The 15,648-nt window shown below is 39.1% G+C and overlaps 1 protein-coding gene across 1 annotated transcript; it reads left to right on the top strand.

The window, feature by feature from the left end:
• The first annotated feature begins 5,595 nt into the window (after nt 1-5,595).
• LOC140265053 (transmembrane protein 245-like) lies at nt 5,596-14,167 on the top strand. The gene is made up of 4 exons (XM_072360925.1): nt 5,596-5,692; nt 7,346-7,520; nt 10,485-10,679; nt 11,599-14,167. The coding sequence occupies exons 1-4, from the start codon at nt 5,617-5,619 to the stop codon at nt 11,642-11,644; spliced, it is 492 nt and encodes a 163-aa protein (XP_072217026.1). The 5' UTR covers nt 5,596-5,616; the 3' UTR covers nt 11,645-14,167.
• Nucleotides 14,168-15,648: the final 1,481 nt, after the last annotated feature.

The following is a 15,648-nucleotide window of genomic DNA, read 5'->3' as shown; positions in this document are numbered from 1 at the left end:
GTGAAGCGCTCCTGAATTCATCTGTGTATATTAGGAGGCCAGCATACATTTAATGTGAACCACAGTAGAAGCAAAGGGAAAGCTGTAGGCTTTCTACAAGCAATCAGTAAAAATGAACAACCAGAATTCACTGAAAACTCCTACACCTACCCATCTAAACCCATAAAATGGAAAGGTCTCACTTTTCCTTGTGAAATTTAAAAGCAATTCTGTAGTTTCTCAGTGAGGTAGAAGCAACTGAATAGTTTAGGCCAATTATGCAGAAGCATTTGACAACTTGACAGAAGTTACTTCATCTATAATCTCAATAATGCAAAGTGCGACTCACGTTCCTCTGATTTTTATTTATTTTTTTCTCTCCAGTTTTACCTACTGTTCAAAACTGTAAAAAATACATATGTCTAAGTGTGCCTTACACCGCATTGCCTGGAGTGCTTGTACATTACCTGTTGGCAGATGACAACTCTCGTAGCTGAAGTGGCTCATCTGAATGCGGTACCTGTGTGAGATGTGAACTGTAATTGGATTTTCTGATTTCTGAGACGCAGAATTATCTTTATGTATGAAAGGGATCTGTGTGTTTGCCCAGAAGGTGCTAAGAACCAAAGATCGTTTAATGTCATAGTTTCATCAGGAAGTTACTCTTTGTATGGATGGTAATAAATTCAGTCAGCATTTGGCTGTCTTTGGTATCTTTAATCTTTTCCTCAGATTTTCCTCTTTGGTGGTATCTTTGCACAGAGATCACCTGTTCTGGACTGCACGTCATTCTTAGTGCTTTTTGCTTTAGATTGCATCCATGCATTTTTCTTGAAGTATTAGTAAATCAGTCTGGACAGCAGTCTCACAGTTGATGCCTGGGCATTGATGAGTGAAGTTGGTACTGGAGGTGTATCTCACAGACAGTGCCAGTGTGCATGCAGGTCATACGATGTTTCCCTTTTTTGCATTCATGTAATGTGGACTTGCATATCATTTATTGCAACCATTAGCTCTTTACATAAATCTACTGGTGATTCCGTTTATAGCACGCTTATTGTTAATTTTTAGTTTTGCTGTTGAAATATGCTATTTTTTTTCATTGTTTGGACTGCATTCTTTGTTGTAAGGTGACCTTTTCAAGCCCACTTTGAGTTGTGATCTGTGCCCATGAATTACCAGAGCTCCTCCCAGCTTTGCAGAATGGTCTACGAACTTCAGTGACCAATGCATTTCATCAGGTTGCAGAATGATGTCAGCCAAAGCTGTTGTCTGGGATGAACTTTTCAGTTATATTGCTGCTGCATCTATAATGAGTTGTGGATTTACAGTGTAAAATTCTCCTACCAATGGCATGATGACACCAGCAGAAGAAATGTCTGCACTTGAATTTAGGCTTGAAAAAAATTCATCTGATGAAGATAAAAATGAAGCTTGCCTGAACTGAAAAGCCCAGAAGACTGTCTAGATAGACTGGCAGAATTAGTTTTAGTCTTGGATTGGTTTTGAATAGTTCTACAGCTTGATGTGATTAAATTCACAGCAATTATTATTATTATTATTATTATTATTATTATGGCCATTGGAATCATTTTCCTATTTATTTATTTATTTGTAGTTAGAATAATAAGACTGCCTGCTCTTCTTCAGTAGTCTCTGGAGGAAAACCTAAAGTGAGTGGGGATCACTAAAGTGACTTGGGTCCTGCATTTTGGTCACAACAACCCCAGGCAACCCTACAGGCTCAGGGAGGTGTGGCTGGAAAGCTCCCAGACGGAAAGGGACCTTGTTGTGCTGATGGACAGTCAGCTGAATATGAGCCAGCAGTGTGTCCAGGTGGCCAAGAGGGCCAATGGCATCCTGGCTTGTATCAAGAATGATGTGGTGAGCAGGACTAGGGAAGTCATCCTGCCCCTGTACTCGGCATTGGTGAGGCCTCACCTCGAGTACTGTGTCCAGTTTTGGGCACCACAGTACAAAAAGAACATGGAGGTACTGGAGCAGGTCCAGAGAAGGGCAACGAGGCTTGTCAAGGGCTTGGAGAATCAGCCCTATGAGGAGAGGCTGAGGGAGCTGGGGCTGTTTAGTCTGGGGAAAAGGAGGCTGAGCGGAGACCTTATTGCACTCTTCCAGTACCTGAAAGGTGCTTACAGTGAGAGTGGGGCAAGTCTCTTCTCACTAGTGACAAGTGACAGGACAAGGGGAAATGGCCTCAAGTTGCGCCAAGGTAAGTTTAGATTGGATATTAGGAAGCACTTCTTTACATAAAGGGTAGTAAAACACTGGAATAGTCTCCCCAGGGAGGTGGTTGAATCACCGTCCCTGGATGTGTTTAAGAGCCGTTTGGATGTGGTACTCAGGGATATGACTTAGCAGAGGGTTGTTAGAGTTAGGGTACTATGGTTAGGCTGCGGTTGGACTTGATGATCTTCGAGGTCTTTTCCAACCTGAGTAGTTCTGTGATTCTATGACTGCTTGGTTCAAGGTACTTCAGATATCTGCCAGGCCTTTACATTACTGTCTGTGTAGTGAAATATGTTTTAGAGGCATGCTCATAGAAGTTAAGACCTTGTTACTTCTTCTGCTTTACAGGAAATGTTTTTATAGGCAAAATAAGGAGATACTTCAAGGGCAGCTCTAAAACATGCTTGACAGCTGAAATGTATTTGTACCACAGCTCCTGTTTGAAAGGAAAAGGATTTACTTGAGGATTTAATTATAGTGTGCTGAAATCTGAGTTCTCATCAGTGCTATTAAATATTTAGATTTAATATTTTCTTCTGACAATCCAGATTTTCTGACTTTGTTGTTGTTTGGTTTTTATGTTGGTTTCTTTTGTTGCTGTTTTTTTCTTTTCTTTTCTTTTCTTTTCTTTTCTTTTCTTTTCTTTTCTTTTCTTTTCTTTTCTTTTCTTTTCTTTTCTTTTCTTTTCTTTTCTTTTCTTTTCTTTTCTTTTCTTTTCTTTTCTTTTCTTTTCTTTCCTTTCCTTTCCTTTCCTTTCCTTTCCTTTCCTTTCCTTTCCTTTCCTTTCCTTTCCTTTCCTTTCCTTTCCTTTCCTTTCCTTTCCTTTCCTTTCCTTTTCTGTTCCTTGATTTGCTTTTGGAAGAATGTGTAAAGCTGTATTAAAGAAATAAACTTTTGCATCACCAGTGAGGGTTTTCAGTGACTGTGAGATAACCAGCCTTCTTTGTAGCAGGCAAGTGTTTCTGTGGGACAGACCTAAGATTTAAGAGACCAACAGGGCTGTGGAGGTTGGCTTGACAAAAGCATAAGGGAACAAATGTATCCTTACTGCAACAAGAAGGGTTTTTGCTGCAGTCTCATGGTCATGCAGCTCAGCTCGCTCTTCATCCCACCAGCTGCCCTGTGGCTCCCATTGCCAAAAGCTCCATTATAACTGTTCATCTTCAAAGCTTTTAAAATCCAGCCATTTTTTTGATAGCCTCTGAAGGAGGATAAATGTCACAGAAAATACAGAAAAAAAAAAAACAACAGACTTTTGAGCAGCTGAAGTGTGAGTTTTTAGTGCAAGGTCACATTGAGCATTTTTGCTGTGCTTTTGGGTTCCTTCTTTCCTCTTTGATAGTTCTTACTTCACCAGAGGCTTGCTCCGTGTATGACTAAAATGTGAGCAAGTATTTCACTAGTCAAAACATGTAAATTATATGTATGCATAGGTCTGTAACTTCCCATTGTTATGTCATTGAAGCTTTTTCAGACTATGAGGTAATTCTGGCTGTCTTCACTGAGGCCCCGCATATACATAAGCACTCCTCCCCTGTCATCTTCAAGTACTGGGTCTATTATTTCAAGTCATTGCTTAAGGCTTCCTTTTTCTATACTTTTCCCACCATTATTTGTTTGTTTGTTTGTTTGTTGCTGGGAAAATGGCTGACAGCAGGTGTTTCTTGTTAGTCAAGAGAATCTCACATTTTATAACACCATGTGGGTTTGTAGGGCTTATTACGCACTCCTAAATACCAGTGGATGAATTTTAAACAAGGTAATTTGGTTCAGCATTCATTTGGGAGTCCATGTGTGCTTTTAGGTGGGAAAGAGTTGCAAAAAAATATATGCAGTGTTCCTGGGGCTAATAATGAGAGTGAAGCCCAAAGATGGCAAAGCTGGGAGTCTTGGAATTCTTGCTGGTTTTAGCCAAGAGAAGATTCTTCTTGTTGGCTGAGTAGCAGGGAAGGTTCCTCTTGTAGGTTTTATCAATGCAACAAGGGATTGAAATTGTGTTCTTAGGGGGTGTTGTTCCAGAAGGGGCTGTTTCCCAGGCAGACTGTTACTGCTCAAGGTGCAATGACGGTCTTTCCAGCTTATCATCTGGCCCAGCTTATCATCTGGCTTCTTTGCTTCTGTTGCATTAAACGTAAAATGGGAATTTAACATCAGCCAACTACATTTATGACTGCTAGGAAAGATATGTGTGACACCACTAGCGCAGTGATTTCCCATTGGATGGCCCGTCCCTGGAGGTGTTCAAGGCCAGGTTGGATGTGGCCCTGGGCAGACTGGTCTAGTATTGGAAGTACTGGATATGGAGGTTGGTATCCTTGCCTGCGGCAGGGGGGTTGGATCTCATGATCCCTGAGGTCTCTTCCAACCCAAGCCATTCTATGTTTCTGTTACCTTTTATGACTTCTTTGAGGAAAGGAACTTAGAGATAACAGAGATACTTCAGTTACTTAGATCTGAGCCGGAATAGTGGTTTTGAGAAAGGCAGTGTCTTTCTCAGTAAGGGTGAAAAATGAGCATAATACAATGGTGAGAGATGTGAGTTTTCAGTTGCAGGATATTTCACTTTTGTGAATGTGCTAGTGCTGTAAAAATGACGCAGTACTGAGCTGCCTGTTTGCTGTCTCATGAAGCTGTGCTGACACTTAACTGAGGAATACTTCATTTTGTGCCCAGCAAGTTGGATAAAAGTTCACCAGGAGTTAATTACATCACAAGGCTTTTTATTTTCTTTTCAGTAGTGTGATGCAATAGGCAGGCTAAAATATAGGAATATAAAGATACCAAGGCTCGTGACCAGTAATAAATGCAAAGTGCTCAGTTATTTTCATGTAGAAAACTCTGTAAGCGTGTAGGAATGACAGAGCTTAGGCAGCCTGTTTCACTTCTGGGCCCTTGGTTTTATTCCAACGAGAGTGAGCAGGTATAGGAATATAGGAAGATAAAGAAAATGAATTGAGAGGTAGAAATGAAAAAGGACGAAGAAAAAGTAGCTCATAAATAGAACTGTACTGTTTCTCATAGATAAAAGATTACTTTTTTTTTCTAGAGAATGTGCTCAGATTTCTGAGCAACTTCTTTCAAGGAATTTGTCCCAGGAACCCGCTGTGTAGTAAAAAAACAGTCTGTCTGGTGTGTTGTTTTTTTGTTTGTTTTCTCCTGTAGATGACATGAGTGATAAATATGATGAATGTTTGTCCTTTTCATAGGACAAACCTAAGGTATAAGTTTTGAGTTGTGTGATTTATGGCCCTAATGGCTTCAGGGCTTATCAAAGCACCTTTCAGTTAAAGATACACATAAAGATACCTTCATTGTTCCAGAATCGTACTACCAAATAACATTTAACAGAGTTTCTGTGATTGTTTTAGAGGTGTGTTTGATGCTTCCCTCAAAATGGCTGGGTTCTATGGACTCTACACTTGGCTGACTCACACTATATTTGGGATTAACATAGTCTTCATACCATCTGGTAAGAATTGGAACAATTGTAATCTATTTATACGTAGCGTTATATAATTTTATTGTACAAGAGCAGTAGGATTAAATGTTGCTGACAGGATTAGTCCTGAAGTTATTTTTATTGAACGTTATATCAGAAACTGGCAACTCTCAGAATTGGAGTTGTGTATGCAACCTTAGTGTTATCGATTTGTGCAAACGCCTTAATATAGTTTCTGACTGCAGGATTGCGTTGGGTTTTTATTTATTGCTTTTTTTAATCATGACAGCCGAGTCTGTGGGCTCAGTATATGGTATGAAATCACTGAGTAGCTGTTCCAAAGTTTTATCTTTGTTCTCCATTCAGTACATAACTTTTATTTCCCGTTGATTATTCAAACAGATGTAGGAAGTACCGTGACAAGTTGAATGCTTTTGTATGATATGTAAGGATTCTGTAGAGATTCTGATCGTTGATTGATTCCTCCACATGCATTTTAAACTACCATAGATCAAATTAATCAGTCACTGATTGCTGTCTTATCTCTTAGCCGTGCTTTTTTCTGTCTTCACAGCATTTTACTGTTTCTTTTGCTGGTTGTAATTTTTTTTCCTTTCTGTTTAGTCCAAATCTTTCCATAGTTTGCAGGTGCTGGGTTTTTTTTTTTGGGGGGGGTGTGATGCCTAAATGCAGGATGTCATGGTGTCATGGAAATGCTCGATAGAGGCATGCTTTCTATTTTCAGTGCTGTTTCCTGACAGCATTACCAGCCTCTGATTTTCTGTTACTCCTCAAATTTTAGCTATGGAAATGGCTGAAATCTTCTCTGTTCCTCTTTTCCCTCTAATCCCCTTAAAAACCCCCCTCAAAACAACAAACCAATTGTACCTTCATGCACAAAGCAACAAAAAGGGGACCTTTTTGACCGAAAACAAAACAACAAACACAGCCAACAGCTGTATCACAAATTCCAGCTACCCTAAAGATGTTGGTTGTTGTTACAAATAGTTACATAATTGTCACTTTTGTTTTGACAACTTGCAAAGTCTTGTTTTGTATTCTGGCTAATGAGGCTAAAAAGGAAGAAAAAATTAAACTTTTTTCTCTACGATGCTCATTCATGTTGGATTAAATTAGAGTGACAGCAGTACTAAGTTGTTTGAGATTCCAAGGAGCATTTGTATAAGCAGAAGGCATTATGCCTGGTAGAGACTTGTATGCATGCACAAATAAGTGCGGACATAAGTACGTGAAGTCAGGGGTTTTGCGCTTGCTTGGTTTCTCACAGTACAACCTACATTGTAATGGTTGCCTCTGGTAAGCTACAGTGCTTCACTGAGAACTTCTGTTTGTATACTTTCTTGTGCACATTTATTAGTTCTGTGGTTACATAAAAGCTTGAAATGTGAATGGTTCGTACAACTTTAATTTTTTCTTAATTGGAAGTAACTGTGACTGACAGCTGGTAAGGCTTTTCTGCATGGGAATAGTTACATTTTCTTAAATGCAGTTCTCTTTTTCCTTAATCACAGTTATAAAACAACAAGAGCCTTATGTGCTGTCTGTTCAGTATCTTATTTACAACAGCTGATAGAAGTGAGACTCCTGGTGTGGCAAAAGTCAGAATTTTTGTGAAGTGTGTTTCTCTGGTCTTTTTCTCACCCCTGCTTCTGTGTGCTTTAGCATTAGCAGCAATCCTTGGAGCGGTTCCGTTTCTGGGGACGTACTGGGCAGCCATCCCTGCAGTCCTAGACTTGTGGCTTGTGCAAGGAGAGGGATGCAAAGCCATTTTGCTCTTGGTTTTTCACTTGCTGCCAACCTATTTTGTAGATACAGCCATTTATTCAGATATATCAGGGTAAGTATACTGAAAACTTTTCAAGTTTGCGTGTTGTAAAAATGGTTAATGGTGATGCCTTTAAACTTACTTCTATGAAGCTGCAGGGCAGTGCCTTGAAGCACAGAAGGACATGCAGTGGTACCATCTCACAGTAGAACTGTCCTAAGTGCCATTACTTTCACAGGCTTCTTTTCTGTTAAATTTGTCATTTCGGATGTCTTGAGCTTGTTCTCATTCAGCAAAATCAGCTGCTTTGGCTGGTAAAGCCATTCCAAGTAAACTTACGCTCTTTGCCTGAGGATTATTTTGAAGCCAGCTTCCATGTTGTGCCTCTGTACCCCTGTGTAAAGATCTGTTGATATGGTTATGTGCTGGAAAACATTTGCATTAATTTGTATTGTAGTAAATTAATGTAGAATAAGAACATTAAATGTTTGAGTTCAGCACTGTTTGATTTTATTTTCTTTTGTCCTGTGACTTTGACTGTGGTTAAACTAAACAGAGAACCTCATGATAAAGATCGATGGTAAGAATCTTTCATAGACTGTAGCAATGATTATTTTCCAGGAGTTAAAGCTAACAGGTGAAGTATAATCAAATTACACTTGTTTTCACCAGCAGATAAATTTAAGGCTAGTAGCTATTTAACTAGCCAATAATTCTTCTACCTATTGAAATAAAGTTTTGACTGTAGGGTTGCAGGCTCTGTTCACCATTCAGAAAATATATGTGGCAAGAATAGATTTTCTAACAGCGGAGAAAAATTGTATTTTTACCATTGCATAAATCCGCTGTCTTGCAAATTGGGTTAATTCTATTTGAAATCACTATAATTACGTTATGCAAGGTTTTCCAACTGCATTAAATATATATTGCAGTCCTACTTCATCAGGTGATACGTGGTCTGAATTGTCAAACTAGCCAGAAAAAAGCTTGAAAGCGATGCAAGATTTTAAGGATTTATAAACTAATTGTGTGTCTTCTTTTGGAGAAGTATAAAACCTTAAGGGCTGATCCTGTCTTCTCAAAAAGTGATCGACTTGACCCTTCCAGTATGTTAAATTTGATCCAAGTAAGACATGATGAATAAGCGTGTATGATGTAATAAGTAGCTTTTTAAGACCTGATAGCGACCTTTTAGTATCTAAAGGGGGGGCTTATAAGAAAGAAAGGGATAGATTCTTAAGCAGGATCTGTTGTGATAGGATAATGGGAAATAGTTTCAAATCAAAACAGAGGAGATTTAGACTGGTTATAAAGAAGTTTTTTACAGTAAGGGTAATGAAACACCGGGACAGGTTTCCCAGGGAGGTATGGATGCCTCGTCCATAGAGACATGCAAGGTCAGGCTGGACAGAGCTCTGAGCAACTTGATCTAGCTGTATGTGTGCCCTGCTCATTGCAGGCAAGTTGGGCTAGATGACCTTTAAAGGTCCCTCCTGGCTTAGATTCTATGATTTCATGATCTTATCCTGCATGCAGTTGTAATGCACATTAGGATTGCCAGTGTGGGAGCTGGGTAGAGGTCAAGACAGTGTTAGAAACCTGGCAGAAACTGCTGAAGTTCTAAAATGACTGGTTAGTATTTTCAGTGCATTACACTCAGAATTTAGGGCAGCTTTCTAAAAAATGGGTGCTCAGTTTCAGCTGTAGGCTTTCTAATATAATTCCATAAACATGAATGCTCTGAATGCTGCTGTTTGCAAGCAACGAAAAGTTGAAGATGAGCCAGCAGTATGCGCTTGCAGCTTTGAAAGCCGACTGTGTTCTGGGCTGCATCAAAAGAAGGATGACCAGCAGGGTGAGGGAGATGATTGTCCCACTCTGCCCTCATGAAGCCCCATCTGGAGAACTGTATATGGGTCTGGGACCCCCAGTACAGAAAGGATCTGGAACTATTGGAGATGGTCCAGGAGAGGGCCACAAAGATTGTCAGAAGGTTGGAGCACCTCTCCTATGAGAAAAAGGCTGAGAGGTCTGGGCTTGTTCAGCCTTAGAAAAGGCTCTGGGGAGACTAAATTGTGGCTTTTTAGTAATTGAAGGGAGCTTATAAACAAGTGGGAGACTGACTTTCTACATGGATAGATAGTGATAGGACAAGGGGGAGTGTTTTTCAACTAGGAAGAGGGAAATACAGATTAGATATTAAGGGGAAAATTTTCACTCAGAGGTTGGTGAGATGCTGAAACAGGTTGACCAGAGAAGCTGTGAATGCCCCATCCTCGAAGATGTTTGAGGCCAGGTTGGATGAGACCCTGGGCAACCAGGTCCAGTGCCTGATCTTGTGGGTAGCAACCCTGCTTATGACAGTAGTTTGGAAACAGATGGTTGTTAAGATCCCTTCCAACCCAAACCATTCTGTGATTCATAAATGATGTATCCTACCTTTTGTTCAAAAGACTAAATATTCTGATCATTGTGTAAATTAACGTCTCTGCTGAGGAATGCTCTTAGTAAATACTGCTAGCTCTCTTGAAATGAAAGAGTTCGTGACCAGGAGGCATGAATAGTCTTCATAAGGAATCTTCTTTCCATTTTCAGAATGGAAATATTTTTAGTGTTAACTCCTTCAGATCCCTGGAGGTGTTCAAAATCAGACTGGATGGTTCCAGGGATAGCATGATCTACTAGTGGAAGGTGTCTCTGCCCATGGGAGATGGGATGGAACTAGATGGCCTTTGAAGGTCACTTCCAGCCCTAGTTATTCCATGTTTCCAGCAGTTCTCTAGAAATCAGCTATTGTGGCTACTACTACTATTCTGTGCTATAAAATATTGTTTGATATGTTGTGTGAATGTTGTACAGGATGCAACTTAGGATGTCTCTGCAATCATTCAAACAGCAGTTTAGTGTGAATATGGGTATCTATAAATAGATCACTTTATAAGCTTAACGAGACTGTGTGATTAATCTGCATTTCATAATCAGTAGTACTGTTTGTTGTTCTTGCTTTAACTTTATTCTGCTTGTGCTTAATTCCAGGGGTGGTCATCCTTACCTGACGGGTCTTGCAGTAGCTGGTGGAGCATATTACCTGGGACTGGAAGGAGCCATCATAGGACCAATTCTACTTTGTATACTTGTGGTTGCCTCCAACATATATAGTGCCATGTTGGTTAGTCCAACAAATTCAGTGCCCACTCCATCACAAGCAACGTGTCCACTACAGATTTACCGGTAAGCATTGATAATGTCTCATGTTACATATTGCAGTTTTCAAGTGGATCTGTGTACGCCCACATAGATGTAGAGAATGTAAGCATGAGTTTGTGTCTGTGCATGCATCTGCACACCTACACATGTATGGAAATATTCAGAGAATATTCAGCTTTTATTCTAGAAAAATATTTACCGTAAAATAAGTAAACTTGAAATGTTTGTTTAGTATCTCTTACAGGAGGCTCCTTTAGAGAATTCATTAATAACAGCTTTGTATCTTATATTACATGTGCTGCCGTTGTGCTAGAAGATAACTGATCGTCCCTGTTTCCCTGTTTATAACTATTATTCATGGACACCAGATAGCGTTTATTGGTCTGAAAAAGAGACCTGTCTGCAGATACTGCACTTTGCGTGACTGTACAATACTACAAAGCATGCCATTATTCCATTAAAAGTATGGTCTTGATTAATCCCTTCATTGAAGTTACCAAATGTGGAATATAGAAATGTATTTTTAAACTGTACAGTTAAGGGATGGGATGAATAAATTCCTAATTGAATATTTAATTAGAGCTGGAAATCACGTTGTAAAATTAGTAACGACTGTAGGCATTGTAATGTCTCTGCTGTCTTGTTTAATTACATAGGTTAGCTCATTATACGTATATCTTAGAGATTATATGCTTGTGAGCAATAATCCTTTTCTTCATTCACATGAATAATGTTGTCATCTTTCATATGGGTAATTTAGGAAAAAAAGCACTCATGAACCTGTCTGTAGTCTCTGACTTGTGGTTGTTATGTTCCTAGACTTTCCACATACACTGTACATAGAGCTTCCAGCATTATACACAGAATTTTACATGTTTTTTCTTGTTTAATTCATAGGGCACAAGACATTTGAAGTCACTCAACAAATTTTGTCTTTTTGCAGGTCAGCTAGAGAAAGTCCTGAGGAGACAAAAATGGCTGCTGAATGATAAAGGAGCTATGCTGCACCTGTTCAAGATGAGAGAATCACGTGGTCTTTCTCGAGTTCCAAGCAGCCATGGCCTTCTGTCCCTCTGCAGCTCTGCTAGGGGCAGTTCACAGGGATGCATAGTTTGAGTGTTAGGAGACACCACTCCTCAAGCATCTGCTGGCCTTATATTACTGTGCACTTTGCCTCTTTGAGAGAGAACGTCAGCGTCCCATGGCTTTGCATACTAGCACATGGTTCCACAGCCACCTTTGTAGACTCTTCTGTCTTCTTAAAAAGAATGGCTGAGTGGACAGATATATCCACTGGAGTTGTTATCTGCTGAAATGACTTACTTAGCTTTTATTTTTTGGGTTGTGTTTCTAATTTGTAGTATTTTTAAAGAAAGTTAAGTCCAAAATATTTATTCTCTGCTAATCTGATGGCAACAGAGATATAAACCACTCATTGTTAAATGAAGATTAAATACAATTGTTTGTTGCTCCATTGAAGGTTAGAGGATTTGTTATCCCTTTATAAGCACTGAAATTTAATGTTGTTGAAGACAAGTACTTCTAGTATTTTCCTAAAATTAATTGATATACAAATTGAGGAATGTGAGTTTTCATCATTTAGAATTAGGACGTGTTTAAATAGTTTAAATCTTGCCCTTGTTTCTGGTGAAATCTGATGATATTCTGATGTCTAGTCACTGTCCAGTGAAGTCATAGTATCAACTAACTTTGATTAAAGACCTTAAATACTTTAAACCTAAGGTAATGTACAGTTATCACATCTACTTCCAACAATAATAGCTTGAGTGGGATTGTTTTATGTCAGTTTTCAAATGCCGTGACCAAGTAGCATTTACTTTTCAAACAAATATGAGTTTATTTCAAAAGAGAAAAGGGAAAGAGTAGAGATTTTGTTTTGTTGTAGAGCTGGGTTGTTTTGTTTTGTTTTTGGTTGCTGCTTTTGTTTTTCTCTTTGTAAGCCTCTGGCCAAATACCGTAGTGATTTATGCAGAGTTCTTGAATTCCTGAAATGGTGTATTGCCTCGATCACAGAAACAAACTACTTCAGTGTTTTTCTTTCATATGTAATTCTGCTGAAACTGCAAGTTTGGTGACGTTTAAGGCCTTCTGTATTGTTGGTTGAAATATTTTGACACAGTGGATCTTTATACCTTTGCAAAGGCAAAGTGTGTTTTCGGTCAAAGCTTCCACAAATACACAGGGGCCCTTCATACAAAGTAGCAGTTGCACATGCTTAACCAAAGAACCACCTTTCAGTTTCTGGTAACTTAACCTTGAATTTATTTCAGTTTGATTGACAAGGTTTATGCAGAATTCAGGCATGCCTTGTGTTTACCGTTTACCGTAATGCAACTGTTGATGTACGACTTAATTCTCGAACTTAGCTGCTGTGGTTTTAGTGATGAAATGTTACTCCAGAATGTGGGGTTTCGCATGTGCTGGTTTGGGGCTTGCAGACTTCCAGGTATGTGATTGGAGGACAGGCTGGGGCTTGACTGGTGATTTGGTTGTTCCTCGAAGTATGGAAACATCCTATTTAATATTTGAAACTCTGAGAGACCTGCAAAACAATTCCAGCTAACTTAACGTGAAGAGTGTATTGCTTGAATTACATAACCATCCCATGTTTTAATTTCCTCAGGTTTGTGAATCACTTCATCTTTAATAAGACCCATTTTTGGAATTGTTGCTGGATAAGCAGGAAAATGACAACCTGAGGCTGCCCCTAAATATTCCTGCTGCATTTCCATGATACCTGGGAAACTTCTTTATTCTTGTTGTTATTCTAAAGAATTTTGCACTGAAATACTTTCTTTACATTCTAACTTCATCTAGTCAGCATTTAAAGATTACTAGTGAGAAAGATGCATATTTAATGTATTTCTGGTTTTCTGTTGCTTCTCTTTGCTACTGGTCAAGACATTTAAATTGCCAACATTTTTTATCCCAGTTATCTCTTTGAATCTTTTTGAATCCTAAGGTAACATAGTCATTTTAGAGAGTCATCACAAGGCATTCTTTGGTCTGCTTGTTCTTATGTTTTCCTTTTCTCCCTGCCTGCTTGTGTGACTGCCTTAGAGCAAAGAGGAGTCTCCATTACCAAGATTAAAACTGTATTTCAGACAGTTATCTCCAATAACAGCAAATTAGTGAAATCAGCTGAGAAGATGCATTGCAATTTTGAAATGTTCCTTTCCCAGTTTGAAGAGAAGTTATTTTGTAAGGAGAATTAAAATCACATAGTCTCTTAGCTTGTCCTCCTTTGAAATGAATCTTCCTACTTGATGCCTCCTGTTTCAAATTCAGCAAGGACTTGCCAAGGAGAACTTTCAGTAGTGTAGCCTTTCTCAGGAAATATAGCTTAAGGGCCTCATGATATGTGCCATGTCTGATTTAGAAATAAGTTGCGTGGCATGGTGATACAGCAACGGTGTGCTGCCAAAAAGAAGAGCAAATGGAAAAACAAAATCTCCAATGAAACCTCCTTAGGATATGAAATATTCACTGAATTCTGCCATATTTAAATATATAGATATATATATGTTAAAAAGCATACCTTAGCAGTGACAGTCTCTTAATGCTTGCAGGTGAGAAGCTGATGGTCTTTAGCTTTACTGTGAGCAGCCATTTCAAGCACTGGTACTTATATGTCTTTGGTATACTTAGTATTCAATTTAGAACAAAGACAATGATTTAGAGTTCAGAAGGGAATGCTTGTAGTAATAAACCTAGGTGGTACTGTGTGATGGTATTGCAAAGTACAATGATAATGTTTATTATTGCTCTCTCCTAACTAATCAGGCTCATTGCAAGTAAGCATAGTGTCAAGGGATTAGTGGTAATTGCTTAACTGTTTTTGCACAGAGCCAAAGTTAGCCCTTTTTCTCCTTCCTTTACCTTAGCTGAACGTTACTGTACTGCAGCAGGACTCGCAGAAGTTCATGTGTGTCCATTTACAGCCCAGCTTGTTAGCTTCAGGTCACTGTAGGTACTGGCTTAATTGAGCACAACACAGCAAGTTGCAAAGGATGAGAATCTGGCACACGCTCGATTTGCCAGCTGTACTACAAGACAGTGACTTTCAGCGCTGTGCACTGATGGCTGCGCGCTGTGACCAGTTGGGAGCAGTAATGGCTTATTTTGAAACACTACTTAAAAAAAGAAAAAGCAACACAAAAAATAAAGTTTATTATTCTAGTCATACAATATGCAATACATACATACAATATAACCGTTTTAGAAATTGAGTTGATAGCCGTCTGTCTAATAATTGAGATAAGCCTGATCTTTGTATGCACACTAATATACAGGTTTGTTTCAGCTGAGGTACCATGTAGCTTGATTGATTTCAAGGAATGTTTGGATTTGTTGGGGTGCTGTTTCCAGTATTAAACATAGCGGGTATCAGTGTAACTTCTGAAACTGGTGTTTGGTTGAAATGTTCAGTGTTTTTCAGAAAGCCTGAAAATACAAAAGCCTAGCACCCCTTTAAAAGCAGCAGCAGAACTAAATTACTAATGCCGAATGCTTGTGGCAGAATTCTGTACAGGGTGTTGCCTTCCCTGTGGACCTGTGTGAAAGATGGGACAAATGCATTCTACAGAGACGCCATGGCTTTGCATTGGCTGTAGAATATGCTTCCACAACTGCTTTTATTCAGACATCGTCTTTCTGTTGTATCAGCTTAATTTTCTCAATATATGTAGTGCTACCTTTATGTAAATCACTGCTGGAAACAGCCAAGCTTTCTTCAGAGGGTGCTGAAAACTGTTGGAATCGGAGTTAGCCTTCAGTAGATTTCATAATGGAGGTGGCATTCTAGAAATGCAGCTGTTTTCCTTGCCAATTAAATACTCTTAATTGAAACCTGGAGTCTCTTAACCACGTGTGCAGATCATCTTTATAGGTTCCATTTGGGCTTGTATTTCCAAGGTTGTATTAATATTTATGTCTCACGCTTTTTGGTGACGCACGCTTTGGCAAATCCATT

Source organism: Excalfactoria chinensis, unplaced genomic scaffold, assembly GCF_039878825.1.
Source record: "Excalfactoria chinensis isolate bCotChi1 unplaced genomic scaffold, bCotChi1.hap2 Scaffold_405, whole genome shotgun sequence".
Lineage (NCBI taxonomy): Eukaryota > Metazoa > Chordata > Aves > Galliformes > Phasianidae > Excalfactoria > Excalfactoria chinensis.
Note: the sequence above shows the minus strand (reverse complement) of the source record. Positions and strands in the feature narration are given on the sequence as shown.

Bases quoted from the DNA above. Each gene is read 5' to 3' on its own strand.
- LOC140265053 (XM_072360925.1), top strand. From the start codon at position 5,617: ATGGCTGGGTTCTATGGACTCTACACTTGGCTGACTCACACTATATTT. The intron at 7,521-10,484 runs GTAAGTATACTG...GCTTAATTCCAG, and splicing joins ATTTATTCAGATATATCAGG to GGGTGGTCATCCTTACCTGA. The intron at 10,680-11,598 runs GTAAGCATTGAT...GTCTTTTTGCAG, and splicing joins TGTCCACTACAGATTTACCG to GTCAGCTAGAGAAAGTCCTG.